Source organism: Ahaetulla prasina, chromosome 3 (genome assembly GCF_028640845.1).
Source record: "Ahaetulla prasina isolate Xishuangbanna chromosome 3, ASM2864084v1, whole genome shotgun sequence".
NCBI classification, from domain to species: domain Eukaryota; kingdom Metazoa; phylum Chordata; class Lepidosauria; order Squamata; family Colubridae; genus Ahaetulla; species Ahaetulla prasina.
In genome coordinates this window covers 160412171-160432032 of record NC_080541.1, presented here as the reverse complement: position 1 = coordinate 160432032, position 19862 = coordinate 160412171, and the positions used below count along the sequence as shown (strand labels likewise).

The window sequence follows — 19862 nt, the reverse complement described above, 5'->3', positions numbered from 1 at the left end:
TAGGGGGTCTTCAATCCATAATAAGATTGTTTGCCCAAAAGTACTTTCATAACAAAAGCAGCAATTTCTTGATTTGACAAAAAAAATGCTGACTGATATGACTTCTTTAGTTTTAACAATGTGAATAACAATGCATGCCTTATCACTTTGCATACTGTAGATTTACTATATTTATTATTAGATAAAATGATTATAATTGTCTTTGCTTTTTTGTAGGTCAATGCACAAACTGACTCAGCTGGAGAGGCTTGACCTGGGTAATAATGAATTTTCTGAGCTGGTAAGGAACATTTGTTCAAAAACAAACAAAACAATCATTCTAAAAGAAGCTGTCATTTAATATACAAATCCTTAATCTAGTGATCCATATCAGTATGCTCTTTAAGGCAAATTTGCTCCCTTGAGAAAAAAAGTTGCTGCACTATTTAATTTCCTTTATATGTTGAACAAAGGTCTGTTCTATGTAGATGATTTAAAAAATCAGCTATGGAGTGAATATAGGCTTATACTTTCTATAACTCATAATATTTAAATGTTTAGAATTTGTAAAATTCGAATAGAATAGAATAGAATAGAATAGAATAGAATAGAATAGAATAGAATAGAATAGAATTCTTTATTGGCCAAGTGTGATTGGACACACAAGGAATTTGTCTTTGGTGCATAAGATCCCAGTGTACATAAAGATATAAGAGATAAATCATGATTATAGTCACCATAATACATTCATCATGAATCATAAAATACAACACTTAAGTGATATTCATAGGATACTAAATAATCAATCAACCTAAATCATGCTAGGAAACTAAATAAAACAATATAAATCATTTTGCAAAGATACAATTGTAGGGCTACCCCCGAAGGGGCTGCTGGACTCCGGATTCTCCTGGCTCTCTTGGCAGGGGTGAAATCCAGCAGGTTCTGACAAGTTCTTGAGAACCAATAGTGGAAATTTTGAGCAGTTCGGAGAATCGGTAGCAGAAATTTTGAGCAGTTCGGAGAACCGGCAAATACCACCTCTGGCTGGCCCCAGAGTGGGGTGGGAATGGAGATTTTGCAATATACTTCCTCCAGGAGTGGGGAGGGAATGGAGATTTTGTAGCATCCTTCCCCTGGAGTGGGGTGGGAATGGAGATTTTGCAGTATCTTTCTCCTCCCATGCCCACCAAGCCACACCACGCCCACCAAGCCACGCCCATAGAACCAGTAGTAAAAAAAATTAGATTTGACCACTGCCTCTTGGTATGGCTGCCGATCCACACTGTGCCCTCACTCAGGTACCTCTACTAGCCTGGGTCATGTAGTGTCATGGTGGTAAGTCTCCTCTCAGCCAGCAGGTCATGTGGTGGTATAATGGTCAGTTTTCCCAGCCGGTGGGTCACGAGATGAGATGGTATTCATGTGGCTGGTCGGCCCTTCTTCCTTCTCTTTTTCTCCTCTTTCTCTCTCTTGAATTGCCTGCTCTCTCTTGAATTGCCTGCCTCCTTCAACCGCCTCTGCTCCCTCATGGATTCCTCTGCTTGCCACCCAGAAGCTTCCTCTATCCCACCCCGTTCTCTCTCTCAGGCTTGCCCCACAGAAGCCTTTCCTCTTCTATCCCCTTCTCTCTTTCCGGCTTGCCCCACAGAAGCCTCCACTATCCTATCTCTTTTCTTATCCTCTCAAGCCTTTTTTCTTAACTTCTCAAGCCTCCTTTTTTCCCAGCCTAGGAAGGATAGGAGCCTCCCTTCTGGCCTTTTTCCCCCAGAAAAAAAACAAACCCCTCTTCCTCTTATCACACTCCCTCTTCCTGCCAAAACCTCCTCCTCCTATTCCCTTCTACCCACCCACCCCGGCTACACAAGCCACAAAGTTATAGCCATAGGTAGAAAAGGTAATAGGTAGTAGGAAGGATAAGACAAATAATAGTAATACAGTCTTAGAAATAGTTTGCCAGTGTTATGGGAATTAGTTGTTTAACAGAGTGATGGCATGGGGGAAAAACTGTCCTTGTGTCTAGTTGTTCCGGTGTGCAATGCTCTATAACTTCATTTTGAGAGTAGAAGTTGAAACAATTTATGTCAGGATGTGAGGTTTGTAGATATTTTCACAGCCCTCTTTTTGACTCATGCAGCATACAGGTCCTCAGTGGATGGCAGGTTGGTAGTTATTGTTTTTTCTGCAGTTCTAATTATCCTCTAAAGTCTGTCTGTCTTGTTGGGTTGCAGAACCAAACCAGACAGTTATAGAGGTGCAAATGACAGACGCAATCATTCCTCTGTAGAACGGATCAGCAGCTCCTTGGGCAGTTTGAGCTTTCAGAATTGGCGCAGAAAGAACATTATTTGTTGTGCTTTTTTGATAACATTTTTTATGTTAGGTGTCTATTTTAAATCTTGAGATATTATAGAACCTAGAAACTTGTAGGTCTCTAATGTTGATACTGTGTTGTCTAGTATTGAAAGAGGTGATAGTATAGGAGGGTTTCTTCTAAAAACTACCATCATTTCTCCAGTTTTGAGTGTGTTTAGTTTAAGATTATTCTGGTTACACCATGAGGCTAGTTGTTCAACCTCCCGCCTGTATGCAGATTCGTCTGTTCCCTCAGATGAGACCAATTACTGTTGTATCGTCTGCAAACTTCAGTACTTTAACAGGGGAATCTTTTGAGATGCAGTTGTTGGTATATAGAGAAAAGTGGATAGAGCAAACAGCCATGGGGGGATGGGTGTGTGGCTATCCTAATTGTACAGGTATCTGATGTGATTTTGCCTAGCTTCACCTGCTTCTTCCTGTCTATTAGGAAGCTTATGAGCTGCTTACACTTATCCAAATCTACTGTTGTTATTTGGGCTGCTAACTTTTCCACCCAGGTGTAATGAGTGTCAGCTTGATACTTAGTTGACCAATTGATGTATAGACTGATTAAACCATTCGTAAATCAAAATATGAATTTCAATAATATTTAATATAATAATCACTTAAGAGTGTATGTTTATATAAAAGCTGTTTTTTTGCAGCCTGAAGTTCTGGAACAAATACAAAACCTAAAAGAATTATGGATGGACAACAATTCACTTCAAACATTACCTGGGGTATGGCTGTATATACATATATGTACATATGAAGTATATAATGTTGCAGAATTGTATAATAAATATATTTTGGAAGTGCAGATCATTTTTCTTTACTGAAGTTATTTTGGTACTGCCTTCACTGAAAAAGTTCTTAAAAATTCAGGGAAATATTGGCATATGCATCTACCTTAAAAGTAGCCTTGTTGAAGGCTATTGAAGGTATGTTGAACTGTGTAGCACATTCAAACATCAGAAGTTGACCACAGGAAATTTTTGTGGCATTTTTATTATATCATAAAATATTTAATGACTTTTATTTTACAAAATATTTTATAGAATTTGTCCAGTTTCTATTCCATCAGAATCTGAGTTCCAGATTTTGGACGCATTCTATAATTTAGCCTATTTGAGGTACCTTGGTTTAAAAATTATTGCCCTATGATGGACCGTTTCACCCGGTTAAAGGTTATACACAGACAAACAGGAGAATTTCAGTAATATATAGATTTAACAATAAAAGTACATAAACCCAAAGGAAGAAGAAACACTCATATGAAAGCAAACAAAGAATAATTAATAACAGAATAGGTCAGCATAAAAGAATAAATCAACTTAAAAGGAGAAGCAAATTACCAAAATTATTAGACCGGTAACTATAGCAATTGAACATCAAATAAATCTTTATTATGTTCATAAAGCCAAAATAATGTCAACTGCAACAGATTTACTGATGTTTCTGGAGATATTTAACTAAGATGAAGCAAATAATCTCCAAATTAGCATGAATTCAGATTAAGATTTGTTACTAAATTTGCCATGCTGTTCAAAAGGGACAATATCAAGAGCATGTGACAAATTGTTTATTTTCTCCACTGAGTAAGGATTTTGACTGGGAAATTATGACCTTGTTTTTGTAACAAGATCAATATCACTATATAGCAGTAGAGAATAAAAGCCGTCCTGTGAGCTCAGCAAGGAATAGTTGCTAAATATTTAGTATAAGAGAGCAGTCGCCCATAGAAAGGCAATACAAACGAAGTTGGAGCTTTGATTAAATCAAGCTGGATGTCCTTGTCAAAGGTCCATCGTTTCAGATGAGACCTGGTTTTCCAGATTTAAATGTTGCACACACAAAATTATTTTGAGTCTGCAACAGGTACTGCCTTCCGTACTGTGGTATCAAAGAGACCAGGATGCTTACCCAAATGTGTATCTTAATCCAGTATAAAGGTGTACTCATATAAATAGGCTATGTGTTTGGTGCCTTTCAGTATCATAGAAGTGCATGCAGCATGCCTGTTTTAATATATTCCCTATATTGGCTAGAAGGGCCTTTGCATAACTTTGTATTGTATGCCACTTGTGCCCATTCCTAGGCTGAGGGGCTCTACTCATGGTCACTCATGCTCTGGTTACCTCCTAAGTGAACTACTGCAATTGCACTGTATAGAGGATGCCTCATATTGATATTACACAAAATGTTCAAAGTTTAATAACTATAGTTTCAGTCAAAATATTAGAAGCTAATATATTTTGGTTGTCCTTGGTTTTTCCATTTAAACTGATCAATGAGACATCGACAGTTTACCTTTACTTCAATAAATTGACATTGCCGATTCATTAACTTTTAAGTTTGTAGTGTATTACTGTATTAAATATTAGTAACTGCAATGAATAGTTGAATCAACTAACTATATTCTTATGTAATCTTATCAAGTCTATAGGACGATTAAAACAACTGATATACCTGGATATGTCAAAAAATAGGATAGAAAGTATAGATCTGGACATATCAGGATGTGAAGCCCTTGAAGATCTACTATTGTCATCAAATATGCTACAGCAACTGCCAGATTCTATAGGTATTGACTGAATAATGACTACTCTGGAATTGGGTTTGGGGTAATAGATGAAATTCATTTAGATTCTTCTCAATAGTAATGAAAAAACCCAGTAACCATGAGTTATTAGCAACTTTAACTTGAAAATTATATACTGCTCTTACATTAAGTTAAAGAACACAAATGAAAGTTTTTATGTCATGATTCAAAGTTTAAAGAAATGCATTTCATTAAATTGCTCAGTATATAATTTTCTTATTTGAGTATGTTTCTTAAAAAGTTTTCAATAGCATTAATATTTTTGTTTCAGAATGTATCTTACAATGGATATGGTAATTTCATTTAGATCACCAAGAATAATTATTGATGTAAAATTAACATCTTCAGATATGTTTCAAAGTGCATTTTAAAAAGTGTAGGAATTAAATGGGATGTCAATCCATTTAGATTGGCAGCAGCAAAAATTGATGTATCTTTGGAAAAGTAGTGTGTTTTTCTATGTTAAAGAACACTTTCAGTTGATCTATCAGATTCTCTCTGTGTATTTCTCTCTCTCTTTCAATCAAGCTATTTCAAGTCACTTCTGTTCAGAAAGCTTTTAATAGGCATCATAACATAGTACTCAGAACTACCAAACAACAAAAGTTGCACTTTGCATTGCAAAACAAATGTAGTATATGCTTGCACTATCCCTTTTTTCCAGGGGTGACAAACTGGATTTCTTCGAGGGCCGGATCAGCATTGTAGTTCTTTTCCGTGGGCTGGCCAGGGAAGAGATGGGACGCATCCCCCCCCCCGCGCCGCATTTTCGCCCTGGACAGCCTTCTGCAGCACCCTGCTGGCCAAAATGGGGCAAGTGGGGCTGCACATGGCCGTTCTATATCCTGTTTTCACTAGCAGAGGCACTAGTCCTTTGCTATTTCCAGGCTGGTTCCGCAGGTCAGATCTAAGTACCCTGTGGGCCGGATCTGGCCCGCAGGCCTTGAGTTTGACACCCCTGCTTTATTCTGTCTCTTTTAACTAGTGTTTAGAAACATTAACCAACTATTTAACAATCACTCTCTTTCTCTCTTTTCTTTCTCTCTTTTCTTTCTGTCTCCTCTCCTCTCTCCTCTCTCAGGGCTCTTGAAAAGACTTACCACTTTGAAAGTAGATGACAATCAACTTACAGCTCTGCCCAATGCTATTGGAAAGTAAGTGGAAAACATTTTAAAATTTTTCATTTGGTTATATTGTAACAAAAAGAAAACACTTATTTCCTTTTCTTCCTTTACTTTTTTTTGCAGCATAATTTCTTTCTTTGTATTTTTGACTTTTGATTTATTTCAGTCATCACTATATTGATGGGCTCCATTATACCTTGGATTCATCAAGCACTCAAAAATTGTTCTATATTATACATAGGAATGTCAAAACCAAAGTCACTAAAACTCTATAGAAAATGTAGTTCAATCCATTTAAGTTCTATTTACATATAGAATTTACATTATTGTTACATTATTATGTAATAGATGTAATGGTGTGATAATTATTACATCAATAATAATATATAATAATGTAATAATAATAATAATAATAATAATAATGGAATAATTACATTATTGTGTAATAGAACTAGAAGACTGCCAAGGTCCCTTCCAGCTCTATTCTGATTAATCATTTTGGTTCATCTTTTCCACCAGATGGGAAAGCAGATGAGAAAGCATTTCCCACTGGCATGGCCTTTTCTTTTAGTAATACTTAGACATCATTCTCCACGGGAGTATGCTCATTGTCAAAAGTGGGTATTAATTCTATTTTCCTAATTGTTGTTCTTTGTTATGCAATATTTGCTTCTCCTTTTATAACTTTACAATCTACTCTTACTCATTATTTCCTTATTGAAAATAAACTCTTGGATGACATGAGTCATGTCCAGTGAGCTCTTGGTACAGATTGCCTGCTAAAAAGTTTATTGCCTGACTTTAGAAGTTCAACCTATGGTTTTGTGCAAGACCAAAAGGCCCATAAATGTCTCTATATAAGTAACTACTTGAGGAGATCAAGTCAAAGGATCTTGGTTTTCTTTTTTAAAATACTGATTTATTGATTTCAGTTGATGAAGAGATAAATATATTAAACTTTTCCAGCCTTTTAACCTTTGAATATGTCTGCTTCTGAAACAATGTTAAAATTAACAATTTTCATAGAATAACAACAACAGAAAATATTTCACTACAGTATGGTTGGCTTTCATTTTGCATGCTGTGAACATCCAATCATTGTAGTTTCTAGATCAGGGTTATATTGTTTGTTAATGTTTAAATTACATCAATTGATAATGAAGTCAAAAACTTTAAACCTGTATCTGATTTTGGTCCCATTGTTTTAAACAAATATCTGGACTATTTTTAATATTGTAATATTTTGTAAATAAAATTTTGCCATCTGTTTTACTGAATAGAAACTGACAATATCTTTTATTTGTTTAGAGTGTAAATAGCTTAACAAATGTTTAAAAGGGTAGAAAAATAGGAGATGGTACTATGCACACCACATTGAGCCCCCAAAGAAAACTAACGTATACATTTACTGAATTAATAAACTAAAAATCAGTATCAGTGTAGTAGGCAACTTGTGCAGTTATATTAAGTTATAAAATTGGCATTTTTAGGTGTTAGCAGAAGTATAGTGAGAACCAAGAGAAACGTTTATGTACAAATATGCATATGTATACATTATATGTGGGTTTATTGATCAAACTGCTTTGACACAAAAAGTCTTATTTCTCTTTCTTTGTCATGTTGATTATGATTTGCAAAGTGCCATAAACTGATGTCTCAAATTTATATTTAGAGCCCTTACTTTTGACTGGGGATAAATCATTTCCTGAATCGTTTATTTTCAGTGATGTAACTAGCAACTACTTATGACCACAAGTAAGCCCAAAATTTCTGCTGCTAAGTGAAACATTTGTTAAATGAGTTTTGCCCCATTTTATGACCATCCTTACCAGAGTTTCTGCATAAATCACTGCAGTTAAGTTAGTAACATGTTTGTTAAGTGAATCTGGTTTCCCCATTGACTTTGCTTGTCAGAAAGTCATAGAAGCTGATCACATGACCCAAGGCACTGAAACTATTATAAATATGAGTCAGTTGTCAAGCATCACATGATCATGGGGGGGGGTGCCACGAAGGTCATAAGTGTGAAAAACGGTCATAAGTCACTTTTTAGTGTCGTAACTTCAAATAGTCATTAAATGAATTATTGTAAGTCAAGGACTACCTGTACTGATTTAATAAGTCTGAACTCTTTTTGATATTTTCAATTAGAAGTGTATACCTCAAGTGATCATAACTTTTATCCCTGTGAAAAGGATAACGACCACATAAGTAGTACTAAAAACATATATATCACCAAATCAATTATATTTGATTCGCCTAAGAGTATTTTCCAGCTTTTTCATTTAAAAAACACTTACATATTTTAAAGCAAAACATAAACAGTATTTCAGATGAAATCAACCCATTTCTGTCTACTGTCTCTCATTATTATGAATTCACACACAGAATATATTTTCATCGAGTTCTGCTCGATGAAGCTGTCTTACCTACTGTATATAGCACAGAATATACGATTTTGCATAGAACGTCTGGATGGGTCATAGAAGAAACCTCTTGGTTATAGTAGTATCTTACACACTTCAGACATTCCCCTTTCTTCTCCATTGATCAACATATCAACTGCAAGCTGCTAGGCTTATAAATCATCTAATTCTTTACAAATATTTTTGTGATTGTTATAAAACTATCAAATGATTTTGAAGCACTCATTTAAAATCTTCTTAGAAACTGATTTGGTATAGTATCATGCCATTCCTTTTTGTGGGGTAGAGACAAATCTTTTTATTGTGAGAAAGGCATAATTGGTGGAAATGAGCTCAGCGTGAACTAGCCTGTGGCTGATCATGTTGCTAATTCCAGATAAATGACAGTTTTGAACATGGTTAGAGTATCAGCTCAAAGTCTGGAGCTAGTAGGTCTGCCTGTTTAAATGGTAATTAGCTAGACTCTCCTGCTGCTAATGGCTCCCTCGTCTTTGCAATGATGTGTAAGATTTTTTTTCCTTTGCAAAGTATGTTACACATAGGAGGACATTTTGATTAAGGACATAAATCTGGATTTGATTGGTGTGGAAAGAATCACAATATCTTTTTAAAAAGTTCAAGATTCGCTTTTTGAAAGAGCAATATGAGGTTATTTTCACATCTAATAAATCTTCACAGAAAGGAAATATAATATAAGATAGCTAACATAGATAATATTTCTCAATAAACCTATACTATTCATTTAAAACAATTATACAAAATGATAGTGGTAACAATACTATGTAAAAGGCTAAACTCTTTTCTGACATGATAATTTTCTTAATGCAAAACATTTTATGTGTAAAACATTAACAAAATGCATTATATCTGGGTGATGCATTTTTATGATTCTTATGAATATTAATGGTCCTTGCATTTTGTTATTATAAACAAAAGATATAAATTAAACTTCTCCTGAAAGAAGTTTTATTTGGATCAGATAAATAATAGTCGGGAGAATAATTATTCATCTGTAATCTACTAAAATCATGACCCGTGGAAACATCTTCAGACACCTTTGGCTTAATGACTTTGAAACAGAGATGAGCACCACCCAGTATAGTTGGCTACAACTAGTGGAATAAAATCTGCAGGGACTCCTTTACCTTTACATAATCTACTAAAATAAGCCTATTATTATACTCTGGAGAAAAAAGTCTATAGACCTATTCAAGTTGTCTATAAATGATAGTCATTACTTCCAATTGCAGCTTAATATGCAAATGATTAAAATTAAATAATATATTATATTACAGTTCTGTTAAGCTTGCAACCTTCCCAATTTTTCCCATGTTAAAGGGCAGCCTTCTTATAAAATATTTGGACATTATTGAAGAATTTATAAATTGTATTATCTCTGACAAATCATACTTATCTATTCCTGGTTTCTTGTTTCAGTGGTAGCATCCAAAGCTAATACATGCAACAGACAGTGTGGAATATTATGGATTATAAATTGAATTTAATGTCTGTTCAAGTGTCCATAATAAATTATATGCAGCATCTCATAAAAGCAATCTGTGAATGCATTCTCACATTAGTACTTGTAAGAAATCTTCCATTTCTAACACAAATCTGTTTCGGATAATATTCAAGAAACTGCTGACGTAAAATACAGTTAATCATGTTTAACACATTTAAACATGTATAAGGAATTAGGAATTACATCATGGCAAGGAGAGCAGCAAAACATGATTATTTTTTCCATTCTTATTGCATCAGAGAGTAGTGACCTTGTTCAGAATGAAGCAGTCTGTTGAGGAGGGAGGAGTCACAGGAATAATCTCAAGGCCACTATGAGGAATATTCCAGGCACTTCTCATGTAAAATTGCTCGAATCTACTCAGAGTTAGACTGTGCCTGGACAAGTCCATTTGAATTGACTAAGGCATTGCTTTGTTCTGTTATTATTATTATTATTATTATTATTATTATTAATTAGATTTCTAGACCGCCCTTCTCCCGAAGGACTCAGGGCGGTGTACAGCCTTATTAAAACACATAGGTACACAATAAATTTAAAATACATTTAAAATGAAATATTTAACCGGCCAATTTAAAACTAAAAACGGTCAAACGACCGATATAAAACCCTAAACTATAAAATCACCATTAAAAACCCATAACTTAAAAAACTAACCCAGTCCAGCGCAGATAAATAAGTAAGTTTTGAGCTCGCGGCGAAAGGTTCGGAGGTCCGGAAGTTGACGAAGTCCTGGGGGGAGCTCGTTCCAGAGGGCGGGAGCCCCCACAGAGAAGGCCCTTCCCCTGGGTGTCGCCAGACGACACTGTCGCGCCGACGGCACCCTGAGGAGTCCCTCTCTGTGAGAGCGCACGGGTCGGTGAGAGGTATTCGGTAGCAGCAGGCGGTCCCGTAAGTAACCCGGCCCTATGCCATGGAGCGCTTTAAAGACGTTCACCAACACCTTGAAGCGCACCCGGAAGGCCACAGGTAGCCAGTGCAGCCTGCGCAGGATAGGTGTCACTCGGGAGCCACGAGGGGCTCCCTCTATCACCCGCGCAGCTGCATTCTGGACCAACTGCAGCCTCCGGATGCCCTTCAAGGGGAGCCCCATGTAGAGAGCATTGCAGTAGTTAACTGATACAGTAGATGTTTGACCCTGTAAATCCTGAGGAGATAGAAAAGATATTTAGTGCAATTAACATGGCCACCTATCCTTTAAACTCATGACCCACCTGATTATTTAAAGCTGTCCAGATAGTGACAAGTGGTAATGAATGCATCCTTGAATAAGGGAATGGCTCATCCCTCTCTTCAAGAAGCCATTGCTTGTCTAAACAATTTCTCTTATTGTCTTGTTAAGATTTCAGCCTATAAGAACCAAGATGAAGTGAGTAATCTAGACCATTTTTAAAATCAGGATTCAGTCCAGAATATAGAATGGAGATGGCATTGATCACCCTTATTAATGACCTATGGCAGAGCTGGGATAGTGATGGTGCAAATGTCCTGCAATTGTTCTCAGCAGCTTTCAATATCACTGATCATGCTATTTTCTGTACAAAATGTAGGTAAAAGAAGGAGAGGAGGCAGAGGGACAGACACAATGTTGTGATAGTTCTCAATCTTTTTCCACAGCCAGTTCCAGTTGGTGTTGGTGGGATGGGGAGAGGGAAAAAAAGAGATTGAGCCAGAAACTCCTGTTTTATCATCTACATTTAAATCACTGGGTGAAATCATCAGTCAACAGGGGATTAGATATCAGTATGCTTGATCAATTTGCTTGAATTCTCCATCTGAACTCCTACCTGACTAAGAGATGTTCAAGAGGTCTTGTTTTTACATAAATATCATTTTGACAATTTTGTTAGAAGTTAGAAATCTTCTCTATCTGTATAGCCAGCCAGCAAAACTATCTATCTGACTTCCTTTCTTCCTGGTCACTGAACTATGACTTCTCATGTTTCAGTAAAGGAAGATATTTTTTCATGGATCTTTTAAAGAGATGTAGTGATCTTTCTGCTAAACGTTCAGAGAAATTTCTGAAGACAGCTAAAATACATATTTCTACACTCATGAATCAAGAGATTTAATATATTTAAGTAATACTTAAGACCTGTCTTAGAATGTCAAGTTTCTCTGAACAGTATTTAATAAGAATAATTGATTTTAAAGTAATGAGGAACCATAATAGATCATTTTGTTATGTCATTAATGATATAATAATATATCATTAATATATTAATTTATGAGGTTTTTTATTAATTTAACTTCAAAACAAATGATTTCAATATTGTATTAATGAATAATTAATTTTCAGACTGGAGAATTATACAGTTCTTTCTATAAGATTACATGCAATGTTTAGAGTCATATTAGCAGGAATGTCATCAGAAACCCAGAGTTTCTCTCCTGTAATAGTTCCAGCTTTATTTATTTCAGGCCATAATGACAATTATAAAGGAATATCACATCTTTTAGCATGCTGTAGAGACAATGAATCATGATTGTTCTGCCAGGTGGTCTGTTAAAGTACAATGCTTATGGCTGGATTATCTTCTGTCAGTGCAAGTATAAAGTGGATCTCAGCTAATTTGTCTGAATGTTAGCTTTCAAAACAATTGCTTTTCCCGGTTTGAATGACAGCTTGGAAGCACAAACAATAAAATCAAAAACCTAACAGAACCTTCAGCTGTTCTCTTTGCAACCTAGTTCACTAATCACCACATAGCTTTAAAAAGGATGATAAATTTCAGTCTTTCATGCAAGTTGAGTAGCTACTAGCAGAAAAATATATATGGGGAATTAAATAGGTTATTGGTTATAGATCAATTGTTTTAGATTTCTTAGACTAAGGAATTTTAGAGATAACAAAAGATATAGAGGGTTTACAGAATGCTCATATTTTTCCATGAGTCCAGGCGGTTCGTGAGAAAGAAGTTTGGAATCTGGCCATCTGTAAAACATATTATTACAGACTGTGAGATGTCAGGATGTGTCCTCTTTCCGCCTACATTTCATAACTGGTAGCCAAGAATATTCCTGTTAAATAATAATTGCTCTTTGCCCCAAATGCTCCCTTAGATTATTCAGAGATGATTTAGATATTTGTAAACAGTCAAATAAAGACATTGAAGGTAATCCAGTAAAATTGTTGAAGTTCTAATTTAGATAACAATATAATGTACTTAACCAAACAAACTTCAAATTCATATTTTGATATATGTGCATTAATTTTACAATAACTACAGGTAGTCCTCGACTTATGGTCTCAATTGAGCCCAAATTTCTGTTGCTAAGTGAGACATTTGCTAAGTGAGTTTTGTCCTTTTTGCCACATTTGTTAAGTGAATCACTTAACAAATTAGTAACATGTTTAATTAGTAACATGTTTGTTAAGTGAATCTGGCTTCCCCATTGACTTTGCTTGTCAGAAGGTCTCAAAATGTGATCAATGACCCTAGGACGCTGCAACGGTTGTAAGTATGAGTCATTGTTAAGCATCTGAATTTTGATGACATGACCATGGAAATGGTGCAATGGTTGTAAATGAGAAAAATGGTCATAAGTCACTTTTTTCAATGACATTATAACTTTGAGTGGTCATTAAGTGAACTGTTGTAAGTTGAGGACTACCTGTAATCATATCACCAAATACTTTTAGCAGCAATTGTTTTTCACTGTATTTCTTTTTCCGATTCAAGAATATTACCTATCAGTCTGGAAAACAAATCATTCCTACAAATGATATACCTTGAATGCCTCATTTACAAGGGCTGATGCAAATAACAACTTTAATTGTGAATTTTTATTATTAATGTCATTAAGAGAATCGAAGTGGGAAGATATATGGTATAAAGTTTTATTTTATAAAATAGTATGTTTTAGTGTAATTGGAATTAAGAAACGATTATGAACAAACAATAGTGCCTAAAGAAAACATAGTGTTCAAGTAATAGCAACAAACAAATCATTAAGTTTTTAAACTAAAACATTTTTTTAAAAAAATCAAATGTTTGTATTATGGTTACAAGTATATAATACTTCAACTGCAATTTTTGTCATTTTTCTTGCAGGATTTGATAGTTTAAAAATATAAAGTTCATTTCATTATGAATTTGACAGTTCCTATTTCATTTACCTACATATCGCAGTAGAGAAATCTTAATTACACAGAAATCTAATTTTGCTATATATATCAGCATGTTTTGACAAGTAGTTATTTGTAATTTGTATTTTTTTACATTACTGCATGCATGTTACTAAACCTTCACTAGAAATCTTCTTGTGTGAAGTAGCTTTTAGTCTGGAAAACTGGCAGTTTTTGTTGACAATAGTGGTACTGGATGGATTATTGTTTGCTTTAATTTGAAAGCAGCTCCAAATATCTCTCCCATTTGCACTTCCAGTGTACCTTTATTTTGTAATTCCAAAAATAATAATAATAATGTGTAAGATATTTTCACCCACTGAAAATCTTATTCCTCTTTGTGTAGTTCACAAACCTGAATGTAGAAAGTTAATTGCAAAGAAAATAATGTTAATCCCTTTGAGAGCTAGACTAACAAATGTACTTAACATTTCAGTTTATCTTTATTAGAAGAATTTGACTGCAGCTGTAATGAACTGGAGTCTCTACCTCCCACCATTGGCTATCTACACAGTCTCCGAACTTTAGCTGTAGATGAAAACTTCCTGAGTGAACTTCCCAGAGAAGTAAGGATTTATTGGGAAATACAATCTACTTCAGTAATGCCTAGTCTTCATCTAAAATATTTTTTCATTTGTATCATTATTAAAAGGTATCAGGACTGTGTGCTTTAGTCATTGATTGAATGGGAAATGATAGTATCCAAAATCCAGGTGGAGTTTAAACTCCCTCAGTCATCAAGTGCTACTAAGTTGCTTTCTGTCCAGAAAGAAATGCAGCAGCTAATGCATTTCAAAGAGAAAATTTAGTCTCAGGAGATTTGAAGGAACTTCTTTATGATATCAAAGTAGTATTGGTCTGTAATGTGGAGAACAGTGGTTAGATGAATACTGTGTTAACAGGCAGGAAAAGCCTGTATAATTCCTTCTGAATAATTTATATTGCAAAAACACCCAACAGATTACTGAAGACTTTCCTTCCTTAATAGTTGAAGAACTATTAGCACCTAGCAGACCACATCCATAATCTGTAAGCATAATCAAGGAGGACCAGTTTCATTTTGCTTTCAGATTTATTTTGCCTTAGTAGTATTATTTTTGGAAAACTCTTGGCCAAATTTTTAGTCATCCATTGGGTGAGGGACTATTATTTTCAAACTTTCTAATCATGGAATCAAGAAAGCATATTTTTTATTCTGTGTATGAACCTTTTGTTACTGTTTTTATTTTCAGAAGAATAATTTTGCAACAGAAACAACATAATTTTCAATAAAAACCCAAGTTTTAATGATTCAGGTTCCATACAGTTCCTGGCTTCTATAAACTTCTGTAGCAGTCAGAGTAACCAGTTAAAGATGATTTAAAAATCATCTTATTCTTTCCCTCCTCCATCTTCAGCTCCTTCTTAGTCCCACATCTTTAACAGACATTAGAATCAACTGGTTTTCTATTGTGAGAATAGTTTCTGATTCTTTCCTTTTATTAACATAGCTTGCAAGAGGGGGACCGATAGCTGGAGCACCCAATCATGAACAAATATAATTAGAAAATTATAGTATATCTCTTATTTCTACCTTTCTGAGACTTGACACAATGTTTTTTTATTGAATGAGAAGAATTATGGGCACATCCAAAAGCAATCTTCTCAATTTTAGAAGAACTTCTTCTGTAGTTTTCACATTCATTCCAAATAACCTTTTCCTTTCCTAACGTGAACAAAGCAGCAACTTCATACACACATTATTTTTTATACAACTACTTCATAAGCAACTAACATCTGTCTTTTAAGATTCCTGTGGCCTTATTAGTTTTCTTCAATATTTGCGTTAATAGCATTTAAAAAAACTTTCTGCATACCACTCTCATTTTTATACAAAACTACAAATACGTCTTCCATCATTCCCTCACTTCAGTTTCATTCCAAATACTTCTACTGTTATAATTTTTAAGTCCATTCACTCAGCTTCATTATTTTCCAAACTATTTATTTCCATCAAAATAATTTTGCATTTTTTTCTTTTTCTTTTAATCTTAACCATTTCTTATACTTTTTGGTTACTTTCTTTCCAACACTGTTTCCTGATTTTCATACTACAAAATATCTGCCATTCTCATTTTTTACAGCAAATCATACATTTTGTTATCTGCAGACTGTTCCAGTTCATTATTCCACCAACTATCCTTTTATAGGTTTTCCTTCAGCATAATTCTAATCAGTATTGTGGTTTTCTTCTTTTTAATTTGTTCCAAAGATTCTCACCTCATCTTTCATTATGTCCACTTTGGATAATTTATTTGGAGAAATTAATCAGTCTTCTAATATTTTTCCATAATGCTTGTGGTATTTGGCAAATCATATCCTGAGGCTACAGAGCTTTTAGTCCTCAGTATAATACTTTTACGTTTTGTTAAAACATTGGGCCATTTCTTTGATGCTGATTTTTTTTAAAGTAGAGTCTCATGTTTTAGTTTTCATATATTATAATTTTATCTTTTTATAAGTGAGATTGACAAAGGGGAATTATGAATCAATACCCAGTTCAATTTCTTTAAAAATATTTCTAAGGGAGAGCAAGGGAATATTGGTACAGTCAATGGATTCTACATGAAAGACCTGAATTTTATACTTAGTCTTTTAATAGTTTAGATGAAGTGTTAATTTCTTGAAAAAACAGAACAACCATCAGATATGAACAAAATTATTCAACAAATTCCAAGAAGAAATTAATCCATTGGCCTCTAAAAATAAGGGGCTTCTCAAATATGTTTTTTTTCTTTTCTATTCTTTCAAAGGAAGCTTCCAAAAGTTGCAATGTGATATTATCTCCATATACACGTATTACTTTAGAACAGCCTTTCAGAAATCGATGCCTTCCATATGTATTGGACCACAGCTTCTATTAACTCTATCCAGATTAGGAAAAGCTAATTAAAATAAAGTTTATTCTGAGAATTAGAAACTGTTTCATGTCAAGAATCAGGATGATTATATGGTCAACAGTGCTATCTAACGGATCTGAAGTACAGCAGAATGGGAAAACTGCAAAAGTTGAGTAAGATGAAACAAGTGAAGCTTTTTATTTCTAACGATGGACTAGTTTTCAACGTTGATTTCCTTTGGTGGCATAATCTGAGAATTAACAATCATGGCTGTTGTTCTGCATTTGGACTGCACATCATCATGCCCTTCTTCTTCCATTTTTATTAATAACGTTGCAAGGTGTCTTTTGTTATTTTCATTTTTAAAAAAATCTTTTTTTTCTTGTGTGATTCTCTTTCCATTAACACCCACCCACTTTTGCCTCATGGCTCTACAGATTATGCACAGTGGCTATATAGACAGAGAAAAGAAATAAAAGCAACAGATCTAAAAGAAGTTTCTTATGTGTGTGTAATCCTTAAGAATGTAGGTGACCATGTTCCATCCTCTTCTTCATCCTATCTATCAGTATAGATATTGGATCATTTTATTATCCATACAAGAAACATACCATGGAATATATAACACATTAATTAAATGTCAATTAGGGACCTTTAACATAACACTAAATATCTGCTTCATAGATATATTTTATTATGAATGAAGGCGAATATACATGTCTCAGGATAATGTTGCAGGGTCCAAACTGGGACCCTGACTCAGACTGGACCCTGCAATGTATTTCATTGTGAGCTGCCTAGGTAGGAATGGCATATACATTAAAATAAATAAATAAGCTGTATTGCCAGAATAGTGATACATTTTTTATTGCTAACCTGAGTGCATATGTATATTGTCGCCATTGGTGTGAGAAGAGAGCTAGGTTACAACTCCTTTGAAGGATTGCAAGCAACATAGAGGAAGTTTGCTTTTTAAAAAAGTTAATTAGGCCTGTGCATGCAAAGCAAAAATGATTTTAAAATATGCTCCCTTAATAGGATAATAGGCACTTGTGATATCACATTGTTAGAGAAATGATATGGGAAATAAGCATATTAGGCATCTCAGTCAGAGAACATAAGAACTTTAAGCTGCTAAATTTCTTAATAGACTTTTGTAGGATAAGTATGAATGCTAATCAAGATATCGTTTCAATATTTATGTACTCACCTTGAAGAAGGCAGGCTAAATGACAGTTCATGTGAGGTTGCACAGAGACTATTAACAATAAACATAATTTCACTTTAATCCATTTGTAACCCGAGCTATGTGGAACAACATATAAAATTAATGAATCCAATCTGGGTCGATTACCAGGACCAGGGATTTTGTTTTCCGAGCTTTCAGACTCATGCTGGAGATGGGCTCCAGCATGAGTCCGAAAGCTCGGAAGACAAAATCCCTGGTCCCGGTGATCAACCCAGTTTGGATCCTTGTCACATTCCGGTGTCCCGCATAAGAAAAGCCAGAACAGAAGTTGATGTTAGATTGTTTATCTGGAAATGCGGACCCGGCAAAAAGTGACCATCCAAAAGGAATCAAAGTCTGTGCTACCATGGTTGGTTCATCCGCCCCTTACGGCCCGGACTGCCCGGGGTCACCATTCAGGCGGGGAAGGAGTGGACACGCTCCCACGGGCATCAGCGGCCACAGTGCCATGGCATTCTGGCAGGGAGTAGCCACCACCTGAGACACATGTACAGCCCGGGCCATAAGGGGCCAGTGAACTAACCATGGTAGCACAATATCCTGGGGCACATATATTTTTCTTAATTTGTGAAAATTAATGAAATTTAATTAATTTGAAGGCATCACAATTCATGAATCCTAAACTGTTGTAATGTCATTGAACGTGTCTAACAATTGTCTTTCTTGTCTACAGATTGGCAGCTGCAAAAATGTAACTGTCATGTCCCTCCGTTCAAACAAACTGGAATTTCTTCCTGATGAAATTGGTCAAATGCAGAAACTCCGTGTCTTAAATTTGAGTGACAACAGGTAATACTTTTATTGTTTTAAATTTACTTGTTTTATGAGAATCACAAGGACAGGGAACCATATGCTGTGTAAATTACTAAAATATTCTTCTTTTAAAATGTTACCAGATTATCAGTTGTCAGAATAACAAATACAAATTTATACTCTTTGCTTCTAGATATTTTGCCCTCAGGAAGAACTTCTGTTTTGGAACTGTTATATTTTCCTGCTCTAGTTATTTCATTCTTACCATACAGCAGTTGAGATTTTTTTTTAGGAATTGATCAGTGATAATCTAATCATATAGTTAGAATTGAAGGAAACAAGAAGGGGCAGCAAAAACAAAACAGAAAAATCAGGTTAGGTTTGAAGTAGCGGATAGTAGTTCAGTATCTATGATACATGGTCACCTAATTGGGTGCAGTAATTCAGAAATTATTTCTGACTGCCAGTTGCTTAATGGAGTTGAATGCAAATACAAAGAAACTGGCAGCAGGGAAAGTAATCAGCATTGGATTACTTAGACCAGGACTTCACCAACTTCCTGACCTTTGAACCTTCCGCCGCAAGCTTAAGACACATCTATTTATTTGCGCAGGACTGGACTAGAATTTTTTAAATTTTGAATTTGGTTTTAATGGGGTTTTATTATTTGTATTTCTAGTTTAAATATTCGGCCTTATTTAATAAGTTTTTTAATTGTTGTTTTATCCTGTATTTATATGTATGTTTTATTCTGGCTGTAAACTGCCCTGAGTCCCTAGGGAGATAGGGCGGTATAAAAATGCGAAAAATAAATAAATAAAAAATAAATAAATCCAAAAAA

At 34.8% G+C, this 19862-nt stretch overlaps 1 protein-coding gene across 2 annotated transcripts in view; it reads left to right on the top strand.

The window, feature by feature from the left end:
- The window catches only part of LRRC7 (leucine rich repeat containing 7), a 225510-nt gene that overhangs the window by 150410 nt on the left and 55238 nt on the right, over nucleotides 1-19862 (top strand). For both annotated transcript variants that reach the window (XM_058176360.1, XM_058176361.1), the window contains 6 exons: nucleotides 217-280; nucleotides 3003-3077; nucleotides 4777-4921; nucleotides 6021-6093; nucleotides 14577-14706; nucleotides 18942-19057. In XM_058176360.1, the coding sequence (XP_058032343.1) occupies nucleotides 217-280; nucleotides 3003-3077; nucleotides 4777-4921; nucleotides 6021-6093; nucleotides 14577-14706; nucleotides 18942-19057 (603 nt within the window). The remainder of the gene's footprint in view (nucleotides 1-216; nucleotides 281-3002; nucleotides 3078-4776; nucleotides 4922-6020; nucleotides 6094-14576; nucleotides 14707-18941; nucleotides 19058-19862) is intronic.